The sequence below is a fragment of the Vombatus ursinus genome, unplaced genomic scaffold (genome assembly GCF_900497805.2).
Source record: "Vombatus ursinus unplaced genomic scaffold, bare-nosed wombat genome assembly UNPS02005286.1, whole genome shotgun sequence".
NCBI classification, from domain to species: Eukaryota; Metazoa; Chordata; class Mammalia; order Diprotodontia; family Vombatidae; genus Vombatus; species Vombatus ursinus.
Genome location: NW_020945064.1, coordinates 9,405,917 through 9,419,620, shown reverse-complemented (window position 1 = coordinate 9,419,620; position 13,704 = coordinate 9,405,917). Strand labels below are relative to the sequence as shown.

The following is a 13,704-nucleotide window of genomic DNA, read 5'->3' as shown; positions in this document are numbered from 1 at the left end:
CTGAGTATTCAGTATGCTTTGGGGCAAGGTTTCTCAAACCTTAAGACTTAATTCGAATACAGACAAAAGGCCTTTGAGGAGCATCCATTTCGACTGCTAAACAACTTTAGTCGCAACTAGCACCAATCTAAATAGGTTACAATTTTAAGTGATTGTGACCTGGTTGTCTAAGATGCAAATCCCTAGGTAATATCCCTTACACCTTGTACTCAGAGAATTATCTGGCCTAAAGTCTCATACCTATCACAACACAGTTGTATAAAGCACGGCACACATAAAAATGAATGCAGTGTTAGCTTTTTACAGACACTGACATGGAAGTGAGCTGCGAAGATGGGCATCTGAACTAGCATATGGATGATACAGAGTACAAGGCAAGCTTTGTGGGTCACAGGAAGAGGGGTAACAGGCTCTATCCTCCAAGAATCCCAGAGCACTCTGACATTCAAGTGGCAAGTACCATCAGCTTCATTTTACAAATGGAGACGCTCAGGCTGGAGGTTAAGTGCTCTGTCCAAAGTCTAAATGAGTCAGCAGAAGAACCGGGAAGGCAGCCCAGGCTTCCAAACTCCAAGGCTGGCATCCTGGCCACTGGACTTCACTGTCTCCTGATGGGTTCTACTTACTAGAAAGGGACACACCCAAGCTGAATAATTCATATTCTTGTCTTCCAAGGAAATCCAGCTCCAGACAGCCTGCCCCATCCCCTCAGCTCTACGAGTCATTAGCTTTGTTGTTTGATCCCAGGCAGAATGGCCATCAGACATCCGTTTTCTGATCCATTCTCTACTGACTACAACAAGACTCATCAGCATGTATGTCAAAGAGATTTCTGACACGAAAGTGCAAACTTCCCTGTTTTCCCCAGAAAGCTGCCAGAAGCCAAAGCCAGGCTCATCCCCCTCAATCTAACAGATCCTCTCGGTCTTGTTTTGATTTAGCTTTGTTCTGTATGTTTAAGTGGCAACATGCTCAATGTTCTTCTCCAAAGGTTACTGGCAAATATACAGGTCTATATTACACACTACATATAAAGGACTTCAAGGAAGGGTGCGTGAGTGTATACTCCTTTGACAATAAAGTGTGCATTTTGGTAAAAAGGCCTTATTTCAAAAGTGCATGCTGCTTTGAGTCATAGATACCAATGTCTGCAAGTCTCATCTCATCCTCCAGAAGACAAAGGAGCTGAGATATTCCCTTCCAGTGAGCCTCTCTCTTTGAGGAGAAGTAGACCATCAAGTTGTCAATGACTGAATATTCTTGAGCATTTCATCAAAAGCCTCTGGGGAAGGGGGCTCAGCATTCTGGAAAGTGGCCTTGATCCTGCTGTAGAGGCTGAAGGATTTCAGTTCCAGCCAGATGAAGCCAAAGCGATCCTCGTCAAACAAGATGAAGATGCCTGGAGTCCTCTCCGGACTAGTGAAGCCGTGGCCTGCTATCAGGCCTGTGCCATAGAAACTAAGGGGAGAGAAAAGGAAGAGCCAGTGAGGGAAAAAAGAAAAGGGAGAATGAGAGAAGTCTTTTAAAGGTACACAAACAATGCTCTGGGAGAGGGAAGAAAATATTTGAATTTTAGTCAAACTCAAACTGCCTTTAGGTAAACCTGTTTTTTAAAAATCTGAGAAACACCAGGAATGACCATGCCAAAAGGGAGCTGTGTTTTCCACACGAGGGAAGTCTGAAGGACTGTGGCCTCTAACAACAGGCATCATACCAATATAACAAGCCACTCTCATGTAAAAAAGACCCAGCTCACAGCAAAGAGAAAATACATTAGGTGACAGTGGTCTTTTCTAGTAATGAAGTCACTTACATGCATATTAATGCTTTAGTCTTTTTTTCTCGCCTTTGTCTTTGCTAAACCTAATTACTACTGAAATAATAGTAATATATTAGAACCTAAGCATTAACCAACAGCAAGTACATAGAGAATGTTTACAATAAATCAAGGAGTTGATCAAGCTCCAACAATGTACCAGGAACTGTTAAGCACAGGAATGTAAATGTAAAGAATGAAACAACCTCTGTTCTCAAAGAGCTTACCTTCTATCAGAAGAAAAAAAAATGTCTACACATAATAACTGTGGAGAGTACAACAATGGATCCCATATTCCTTTTCATCTGTGAACACTCCTAGGACGACAGGGCTCACCTGGGTCTCAAGCCAAGTTTTCTGTAGATCTGCTTGGGCTTCCACTGCCGTTTGCTCTTTTGAGGGGGTATCACTCATAATCTTTTCCCATTCTCCCCTATGGTGTTTTACAAATAAATTTCTAAACCAGTGTTGTCCTTGGCTGCCATGGCTCTACGCTTGGCAAGGAGAGGAAGTGTTTGTGCTTTAAAGAGGCTTCTGAGTTCATCTGTCCTTCTTGTTGAGGTAACTGCCTTACAGCAACTTAAGCTTTTGCTGGAAATGGTGACAAACAAGGTCAATAGCTTTGCCTTTTTCCATTTCCAGTATTTTTTTTTTCAGTATCAAACAACTCATGTGAATAGTTCAGGCTGAAGCTCCTGTAACTTTTCAGTGTTGTGTTCTCTTTATCCTTCGAATTGGATGCGGATTTTGATCTTTACTTAATAGTCTGACTGCACAGAGAAAGTTGATTCTGATAACTCTCATGGATTAACAATACTCCATTCATTTTGTATCTGTTAAGATAATTAATTTCACTTTATGCTGTTTTTGAGATTTAAAAATTTATTTACTGAGTGCATACTATTTGAACATAAAGAAAATAATGAAGTCCTAACCCCTCAAAGGTTTAAAAAAAAGCTCTAGAACCAATCTATTGCATCAACGACCTGCACTGTGGGGACTCATCATGACCAGCATGCAGAAATACTGATTGAAGGCAGTGGCCATGGTCAAGACACAGTAAAGAAGAAGGTAAGTTCTCAGCTAGGAAACATGTGCTAGAGAATGAGCTGAAAGGCCTGGCTAGGCTACGAGTCCATCCTGGGGACACAGGGAAAAGCAATCATCTCAAATCTTTTCACAGCACTTGTGTAAGTCTGGTGCCAATAAAAAGAAGAGAGGCAAATCAACCCTCGCTGGTGGTCCTTCTGTGCTAACACTTTCTCATGTACCAAAGATGGGCACAAAGAGACGTGAAAAACAGGAGGATAGGAAGAAGGTAGGGACTAACTCCTGGAAATCTGTTAGCAGATCCCATAGGTCACATGCCAAGGTACTCTGTTCTGCACTGTTGAGAGGAGAGGGTGCAGCAGGGAATTCCCATGTCCAGGTGCTCTCCCAAGCACCCCCAAGTCCTGCCGTGAGGCCTCCAAAGCACAGACCCACCTGGAGAACAAGGGAGCTAACCTGACCCCAGCTGCTCCTGGCTCTCCCCATGGTGGAGACCTAAAACTCACCAATCACCATGCAATGGACAGGGCAGAACTTCACCACGCCTACCAATTCACAACTAAGATGACAAAGCCTGGCCCACCCTCATCCCCAGATAGGTCCCCCATTTCTTACCACATCCGACATGTTCGAGGATAGTCTTCGTTTCTGGAGATCACACCCGCAGGTAACACAAAAGGCTGCCCAGCCTCGGATGGAGCAGGCTCTGGGGCTGCTCGTGACACACCTCCCACAGCCTCCACACTCTTCTCAGTCCCACCTCCTCCTTCAGCACCCCGAGCGGCAGCGGCCACAGGCTGCTCTGGTTTCTGGTGAGCGGGCCCCGGTGGACATTCTCTGGTGCTCGGCCGGGCACGGCCCTGCCCTTCCTCCTGCCCTTCCTGCTGCTGCTGCTCCTGACGGACTTGTTCTCGTACCTCCAGGATGATACGAGAGAGCTCATTAAAGTTACGTAGGTTCTCAACATCAGGCAGCTGGATTCGATGCATGAGGTCAATTTCCACAGTTTGCTGGCCAGCAGGAATATTGGGATCTCCCTAAAAGAAGAGCCAAGGAATCAGCAGAATGTTTTCCAGGTTTTTCTGAAGTCTGCCTGCTTATCATTTCTTATGGAACAATAGGATTCCATCACACTCATATACCACAACTCGTTCAGCCATTCCCCAACTGATGGGCATCCCCTCCATTTCCAATGCTTGGCCACCTGGAAAGACTTACATGAACTGATGCTGAGTGAAGTGAGCAGAACCAGGAGAACATTGTACACAGGTTCTAATTCTTCTTTACAACATGACCAATGTGAAAATATATTTAATATGAATGTATATGTATAGCCTATATCAGATTGCACACTATCTTGGGGAGAAGGGAGGGGGAGAAATTTTAGAACTCAAAACCTTATAGAAGTGAATGCCGAAAACTAAAAATTAATTAATTAATTTAAATAAACAAATTAATAAATGTTCATCTGTGAATCCACCTAGCCCTAGAGATTTTTTCTTAGGGAGTTCATCGATGGCTTGTTCAATTTCTTTTTCTGAAATGGAGTTAAGTATTTTATTTCCTCTTCTGTTAATCTGGACAATTTGTATTTTTGTAAATATTCACTCATTTCCCACAGATTGTCAGATTTATTGGCAAACAGTTGGGCAAAATAGTTTCTATTCTTCTTCACTAGTGGTGAATTCACCCTTTTGATTTTTGATACTGGTAATTTGGTTTTCTCCTTTTTTTAATCAAATTAACCAAAGGTTTATCCATTTTATTGGTTTTTCATAAAACTAGCTCTTAGTTTTATTTATTAGTTCAAGAGTTTTCTTAATTTCAATTTTTTTAATCTCTCCTTTGGTTTTCAGAATTTCTAATTTGGTATTTAATTGGGGATTTTTAATTTGTTCTTTTTCTAGCTTTTCTAGTTGCATGCTCAATTCATTGATCTTCTCTTTCTCTACTTTATTCATGTGAGCATGTAGAGATATAAAATTTCCCCTAAGAACTGCTTTGTCCCCATTCCATAAGTTTTGGTACATTGTCTCATTATCGTTCTTTTTGATGAAAATTATTGATCTTTCTGATTTGTTGTTTGACTACTCATGTTTCAGGATTAGATTATTTAGCTTCCGATTAATTTTTAGTCTATCTTTCCACGGCTCTTTTTTGCACATAATTTTTATTGCATCATTATCTGAAAAGGATGCATTTAATATTTCTGCCTTTCTGCACTGGATTGTGAAGTTTTTATGCCCTAATCCATGGTCAATTTTTGTGTAGGTGCCATGTACCACCTAAAAGAGGTATATTCCTTTCTATCCCCATTCAGTTTTCTCCAGAGGTCTACCATATCTCACTTTTCTAAAATTCTACTCACCTCTTTAGTTTCTTTCTTGTTTATTTTATGGTTAGAGTTATCTAGTTTTGAGGGGGGGGTTAAAGTCCCCCACTAGCATAGTTTTGCTGTCTATTTCTTCCTGTAACTCACTTAACTTCTCCTCTAAGAATCTGGATGCCATACCACTTGGTGCATATGTGTTTAGTAATGATATTACTTCATCATCTATGGTACCTTTTAGCAAAATGTAGTTTTCTTCTTTATTTCTTCTAATTAGATCTATTTTTACTTTTGCTTTGTCTGAGATCAGGATTGACTCCTGCTTTTTTACTTCGGCTGAAGCATAACATATTCAGCTCCATCCTTTCACCTTAACTCTGTGTGTATCTGCCTGCTTCAAATGTGTATTTGTAAATGTGTACTGTAAACAATATATTATAGGATTATAGTTTTAATCCACTCTGCTATCCACTTCTGTTTTATGGAAAAGTTCATCCCATTCACATTTATGATTACTAATTCTGTCTTCCTCTCCATCCTATTTCCCCTCTCTCCTCATCAGTGTTTTGCCTCTGACCACTACCTCCCTCAATCTGCCTTCCTTTCTATCATCCCTCCCTCCTTTTCTTTCCCCTTTCCCCTACTACTTCACTCTCTTCTGCTCTCCCCTCTACCCATCCCCCTCCATTTTCTTTCCCCTCCTACTTCCCTATAGGGTAAGATAGATTTCAATACCCAACTGAGTGAGTATGTTATTTCCTTTGAGACAAATCTGATGAGAGTTCAGGTTCAAATGATGCGCGTCTCCCTCCTTTCTTTTTCTCTACTGTAATAGGTCTTCTGCGCCTCTTCATGTGATGTAATTTACCCTATTCTGCCTCCCTCCTTACTCTTCTCCCAGTACAATCTTTTTTTAATCCCTTAATTTTTTTAATATCATATCAACATCAACTCATACCCACATCCTCTGTCTATGTATACCTCTTCTATATGTCACAATAAAGATATAGTTCTCAAGAGTTACAAGTATCATCTTCCCATGTAGGGATGTAAAAGGTTTAACCTTATTTACTGAACAGGTTTTCTTTTCTCTTTCCTGTTTACCTTTTTATGCTTCTCATGAGTCTTATATTTGAATGTCAAATTTTCTGTTCAGATCTGGTCTTTTCATCAGAAATCACTGAAAGGTCCCTATTTCATTGAATATCCATCTTCTGCCCTGAAAGATTTTGCTCAATTTTGCTGAGTAGTTGATTCTTGATTGTAATCCAAGCTCCTTTACCTTCTGGAATATCATATTCCAAGCCCTCCAATCCTTTAATATAGAAGCTGGTTAAGTCCTATGTAATCCAGACTATGGCTCCACAGTATTTCAATTGTTTCTTTCTGGCTACTTGCAATATTTTCTCCTTAACCTGATAATTCTGCAATTTGACTACAATATTCCTTAGAGTTTTCATTTGGGGATCTCTTTCAGGAGGTGATTAGTGGATTCTTTCAATGACTATTTTATCCTCTGGTTCTAGGATATCAGGGCAGTTTTCCTTGATGGTTTCTTGAAAGATGCTGTCCAGGGTTTTTTTTTTGTTTTGCTTTTTTATCATGGCTTTCAGACAAACCAATAATTTTTAAATTATCTCTCCTGGATCTATTTTCCAGGTCAGTTGTTTTTCCAATGAAGTATTTTACATTTTCTTCTATTTTCTTCATTCTTTTGATTTTGCTGGACTCTTTCTTGATGTCTCATAGTCATTAGCTTCCACTTGCCCAATTCTAATTTTTAAGGCACTATTTTCTTCAGTTAGCTTTTGTACCTCCTTTTCCATTTAGCTAATTCTATTCTTTAAGGAATTTTCTTTTTTTTTTTTCATTTGGCCAACTATTTTTTAAGGAATTGTTTACTTCAATCAACTTCTGTCCTTCCTTTTCCAAACTGTTGATTATCTCTTGTATACCTTTCATTTCTTTTCCCAATTTTTCTTCTACCTCTCTTATTTGACTTTTAAAATCCTTTTTGAGCTCTTCCAAGAAGGCTTTTAGGGCCTGAGACCAATTCATTTTCCCCTTTGAAGTTTTGCATGTAGGTATGTTGATGATGTTGTAGTCTTCTGAGTTTGTGTTTTGATCTCCCCTGTCACCATAGTAATTTTCTATGGTTCAAGGTTCTTTTCTGCTTCCTGCTCATTTTTGGCCAAAATATTTTGTGGCTTTTAAAATTGAGCTCTCCCTAGGGGCACAGGGGACACTGTCCCAAGCTTCTAAGGGCCTGGTCACTGGCTTTGTGCACTGAGGCCTCAGGTACTGGTGGCTCACTCACTGCATTAGGGTGGCCCAGCCTAGTCACACCTTTTGTTGCCTGGTTTCCAGGACTGGCAACTTGCCTTCTGTGCTAGAACTGGAAGCCTCACAATGGCCTGCTGAGCCAGGACTGAGGGACCTCAGGTGCTGACCTGTGCTGGGGCTAAAAGCCTCCCCCTGGCTTACTCGGACACCGTTTGCACTGGGCTGTGCTCCCCTTTTACCTAAGTGAGATAGATCTTTCCTGAAGTCCTCCAAAGTTATCTTAAGCTGGAAAACTGTTTCACTCCATCTTTTTGTAGGTTCTGTCTCTCCAGAATCCATTTAGAGGCCTGATTTAATGTTGCTGAGGGAAACTGGGGAGGGCTAAGGCAACTTCCCGGATTCTCTGCACCATCTTGGCTCCACCACCCCAGGGAGGAAAAATCTTGTAGAACCAACACAAACCCCACAATATCCATCCCTTTGCTCCTATGTCACTTATGTCACTTGTATCAGTATTCATATAATGCCACCTTTGTTCAAAGGTTTGTAGTAAAAATCAGTGTAAATGTGGGGATGTGTACACTCTAGCTAAGTCAGAACTGGTTTGCAATTATGCAACTAGTTTATGTTAATCCATGAAAAAATAATGTTGGGGGGGAGAGGGTATATGTGCAAAGTTCTAAAGATATCTGAAACTTTTAAAGAACATCAGAATTCCAAAGAAGACAATGCGAACCTGGGCTAAACTAAACAGCTGGGCTAATTAGTCTGCTAGAAAAGTGTTTCTTGCAAGGACAGAAAAAATGGCGGGGTTGGGGTTAGGTGAAGGGGGTGGGGTACCCAAACAAAGTGGGACTTAAAGAGGAAATTTCTATAAACAATTCATTGGACAAAGGTTAAGATGTGGGGGTCAGACAGAGGCAAGGAAAACAGTTCCAACCTGAAATCCCTGGGAGCAGATCTGAGACCAGATCCTAGCCCACCCTAACCCCTAAATACCCTACCAGCTCTCCATGAAACTGAGGGGCTCGGAGAACAAGCAGTCACTCTTGTTACAAGGTTGAAATGGGATGAACTAGCTAGAAATAACTGTGACCTCACAGGTGGAGACAGAAGAAGTAATCAGCCAGGAGGGAAGCAATCAGAGGAATTAAAATGCTCGAGATGCCTAGAAAGGATTATTTATGTGGGACTTGACTGTGTTAAACATTGGACTGAGCCAAACTCAGTCACACTGGAGAAACATCTCTGGCTCTGCACACACTTTCCTATGGTGGGTAGTTTAAAGTGGTGAAAGCAGGATGCCGCCAAGTAGAAAACTCAACCCATCTTTTGCTTGACAACTGCCTGGGGCTGGGGGGAACAGCTCTTTCTCTACAAAAATGCCTTAGTGACATTACTTATCTGAACAGGGTCCAGCGGGCCTACTGATCCTTGACACCTCCTGAAAAACAGAGCCAACCATCAATGGGCTGGCTCCCCTTGGGATATCTGGCTGAGACAGTCTGACTTCATCAAATCCCAGAACACAAGAGTTAGAAAGGACCTTGTTAGCAGTTCCAAGGTCAGCTTTTAAAGGTCTAAACATGAACCAACAAATTTATAGCTAGAAGGGACCTAAAAGATCATTTTTTACAACGTGTTTTACAACTACTATATGACACAATAGTCCAAACAGGGTTTATAACATGCGAGCTTCTAAGACGTCATTAGCAAGAACAAGATTTGGAAAACATCTTGCCGAAGGGGATAAGAATAAGACAACAGAATTCACAGCTCCAGTAGAGAGAACAGTATTTCGTGTCTGTGCACAAATACAAGCAATTCATCCAAGGTCACCTCTTTAAAGCTGAGATCACCTGTACCAATCCTCATAGGCAGTGGAACCGATGAATGACCCGCCAGCCATGATCCTGCTGGAGTTTAGATTCCCAAATATAACAACATGCTCTGTTAAAAAGCACTAACAGCAGCAGCTGCTCTTTATGTAGCACACTGTATTAGTATACTATCTCACTTAAGCCTCACCAGTGCTCTGTGCAGCAGGGACTATCTCATTTGACAGATAAGGAAACTGAGGAGCAGAGGGGATAAGAGACTTGCCCTGAGTCACGCAGTACCAGAAGTGGGACCTGAACCCAGGACTCAGTCCTGATTCAGCATCCCAACGATTTCATTTGTAACCAAAAGCTGGGGCACTCAGGCAAGCTAACCGCTAGCGTCTGATGAGCATGAGACTCTCAGGCTTGCTCACTCCTCCTGAAGGTCACTTGTCCAGAGATCTACTCTTACTAAATGCTGCCCCCCTGGTAATGGAGGCTGCTAATGTGCACAGAACATCAGAGCGTACAGATGAAGACACTCAATCCTGCAGAGCTGAGAACACCTGCCCCTAGGGCACACAGAGAGGGAGATGCAGAGCCAAGATTCAAATCCAAGTCCTAGAGCAGTGATGGATCTGAGTTCAAATCCAGGTCGGCTTACTACAGTCAAGGTCATGCTTCAGCAAGTCACGCACCCCTCTCTGGGCCTCGCTTTTTTTAAGTGTAAAATCTAAGAGGAAGACTAAACGATTTCTAAGGTCTCTTCCATTTCTAAATCTATGAGATGATCACAGGCTCTCCAATACTGATGGATCTTTCCACCACCGTGTTCAATTCCCATTGTTCCCTGACCTGATCACACCAAGAAAAGGTAAATGCTGGAAACTACTCTGAAGTCAAAGGAGCCAGACAGCCACACAGGCAAGGAGACAACGACAACAGCCTTACCGTTATCTTTGTTCCTTTGGCACATTTCCCATGGAAGCTCAGCATGACAATCTCTAAGCCGTGACTCCCGTAAGTTCCCTTGAAGAGGCCTGGCTTGATGAGATCATCAGGTCTTCTCGGAGGGAGGTAGATCCGTCTGTATGTCAGACAATTGCTGCAGAAGACAGTAACCAAAGGAACAAAAATCAGCAGAGCAGTGACAACACCCAAGGTTTCTGAATTCTCAAAAGAAACTATCACCTATCTTTTCTTCTTTAAACTTCTTGGGATATCATCATTTGTTTGGCCATTGAACTGCTAAGACATTCGCTCCCAGAAGATAAACTTCTCCCTCCCACAGTTCATCAGTCTTATCATCAATCCTCATCCAAAAAGCTCTCCCCAGCACACAGAAAAATATGTCATCAATTTACAGGAGAATCCTTTAAAAATCAGTAAGGCCATTTGTTGCTGTGCGAGCTCAGGTCTAGCTCCAAGAACTCCGTGCTTCTGCTATCCCTGGATAAAAAACACACATCACCAAGAGGAAGAGCCATATGACACAGTAGTCCGAATCGGGTTTAGAACATGTGAGCATCTAGGACATCATCAGAGAGGACAAGATGTGGAAAACATCTTGTCCGAAAAGGGGATAAGAATAAGACAAGGGGGCAGCTAGGTGGCGCAGTGGATAGAGCTCCGGCCATGGAGTCAGGAGGACCTGAGTTCAAATCTGGCATCAGACACATGACATTTACGAGCTGTGTGACTCTGGCCAAGTCACTTAACCCCGACTGCTTCACCACAAAAAAAAACCAAAAAAAAAAAAAAGAATAAGACAAAAGAATTCACAGCTCAAGTTGAGAAAACAGTATTTCATGTCTGTGCACAAATACAAGTCCATACAGCAAGAATCTGAAATCTCACTGATGTGGTCTCACAATCAATCTATAACTCAAGAGATGAGGCTTGGAGAGCTGCCTGAGGCTCAAGGAGGTGAAGGGACTTGCCTATATCACAAAGCTAGGGACTCCAAGCCCAATACTCCATCCACTACACCATGTCTGCCTTTCCAAAGGAAGGATACCTAAACAACATTTCTATGTGCATTATATATACATTTTTTGAATAAATATACAGAAAGTGAAAGACTTAAGAAGTCTGACTGATGCAATGACCAATGACAATCCAGAGAACTGATGAAGCATGCTATCTACCTCCTAACAAAAGGGTAGGTGATGGAACTCAAGGTACAAATTTGAGATAAATATTTTTTGGACACAGCTAAAGTGGAACTTTGTTTTGCTTTACTATCCATATTTGTTACAAGGGTTTTGTTTTTCTTTTTTTCTTCCCCTATCAAGAGAGAGAAAATAGAAGTTAATTGAAAAAACTGAATTTTTAAAATGCATATACATATATATATATCAATGCATATACACATGTTTGTATTAAGAAATAAAGAGAAAATACAGAGAAAGAGGGAAAAAGAAAAATGCAGAGAGAGAAATTTCACTAAATTCTAACTCTGATGTAAGGAGAGACAGAGACAAAGACAGAGACAGAGACAGAGAGATAGACAGAGACAGAGAGAGAGACAGAGACAGAGACAGATTCCACTAAAGCCTAACTCCAATGTACAAATTCTGAAGGTCCTACCAAACCAGGACAGTATCCAGTACAAACCTGGTGAAAGAATGGCTGTCTACCATTTGAGAACTAGTGTCGCTAAGTACAGAAGACAGGCTCATATTATCATAGCTACAAGTAAACAAGCTGACAGCTCCAGTTCTCAAAGACCCCCTCTTCCAAGCAACAGAAAGACTGACGTGCATGAAGTGGGGAAGGAACGTACACACACTGACTAAATTATAGACCACTAAAGTACTGCAGTCTGCATATAAACACAGGCATCTTATATGTGCATTTGGGTATCTGTTTTGCATAGACAAAAATCCAAACACTCAAAGTCCTCTCAAACAAACAAGCCATTTGTGGAACTGCACTGGACAGCTTCATCAGTTTCAGAGGAGGCAGGATGCAACCAGGACTTCTTTGCTTGTAATACTGATACTTACTCATATTGACTGGTATAAATGAACTTCATCAAGATAAGCTCTTGCATGTGTTCATGGAAAATGTCTTCCAAGGTCCGTCCCCATTCTTCTCTCAGCCATGTTCGGAATTCCTGCCAAAATAAAAAAATTTATAAAACGCTCCACAAAAAATTGGCATGAACAACATCTCTAAATGACCAACTCCTAGCTGTTCAGTAATGGGCTATGTACTAGTGCATTTCCACTGTGTACTGGAATACAACATTTAACTCTTAAAAACTACACAAACTAACATGGTTTATACAAAACTCTTAGTTCCTAATTCTGCAAAGCATTTTTCAGCATCATTTAGAATTAACCCTAACATTGAGCAGATTCAGATCTTATTTCTAAATTATGACAACTTGTCAACTGCTTTGGAGTATTTTGCTTTCCCTAATCCAAGCAGGTTACCAAAAACAAATCAGCTGCCCATTGTGACAGGAGTGCTTTAAAAGAAAGGTATTACAGGGGCCAAAGAAATATTAACATGAATGTGATAGTGAAGATGTAGGTGTACTTAAAACACACAAACATTTTACTGTAAATGTTGTGAATAACATCAACGACAAGACCTTGGGTAGAGTCAGAACTCGGCTTTCTATGAATACAAAGAACACATCGATACCGACCAATCCAAACAAACCAAGAAAAAGATTCTCTAAAGTATATTTGTTCCAGCAACAGCTTATTAGACCTGGGGATGGAGGGAGAAGGGATGAAAAAATTCATTAAGAAACTACCAACTTCTAAACAGAAGCAATAGCTCCAAGCTCTGAGTAAAATCAAGAACCTCTAAAATCCCAGAACCTCTATAAAACTTCACACTGCCTGCTAAGCAAATACATGGCCTATGGGTCGGGTGGCCATTTATGACAAACGGCAACATGAGGTGGTTTTTAACAGTAAAGTGGTTGGGGCAGCATGCTATCCCCCCTTCCTCATGGCCAGGCATTCTCTACCCTAAGCCCACTGGTATTAGATGTCCATGGGCCTCAAGTAGTTTAAAAAATAATTTTGGCATGCCCCTTGGGAAAGATTACTACTACTTATAGCTGATACTCAATAAATATGTATTAATAGCTTGATGAAGCCACGAGCTCATTTAATAAAGTTTACTTATCCCTTCTCATCTCACACCACTAATAACAGGCAGCCCAAGCATAAAGATTCGTAATGGATGAAAAATCTAGTTGGATGGCTAATACAGAAAATATGTTTTACATGGCTTCCATGTATAATGGATATCATATTGCTTGCCTTCTCACTAGGTGGGGAAAGGACTGGAGGGAGAAAATTTGGAACTCAATTTTTTTTAAAAAGAACTGTTAAAAATAAAGAACAAAAAACTTTTTTTTAAAAAACTAGTTGGGTACCAAA

The 13,704-nt window shown here is 41.1% G+C and overlaps 1 protein-coding gene across 1 annotated transcript in view; it reads right to left on the bottom strand.

The window, feature by feature from the left end:
- Nucleotides 1–281: 281 nt before the first annotated feature.
- FBXO31 (F-box protein 31) overlaps nucleotides 282–13,704 on the bottom strand; it is a 57,094-nt gene continuing 43,671 nt past the window's right edge. The window contains 4 exon segments of the mRNA XM_027847448.1: nucleotides 282–1,458; nucleotides 3,482–3,903; nucleotides 10,250–10,403; nucleotides 12,307–12,416. Of these exon segments, the coding sequence (XP_027703249.1) occupies nucleotides 1,236–1,458; nucleotides 3,482–3,903; nucleotides 10,250–10,403; nucleotides 12,307–12,416 (909 nt within the window). The 3' untranslated portion in view covers nucleotides 282–1,235.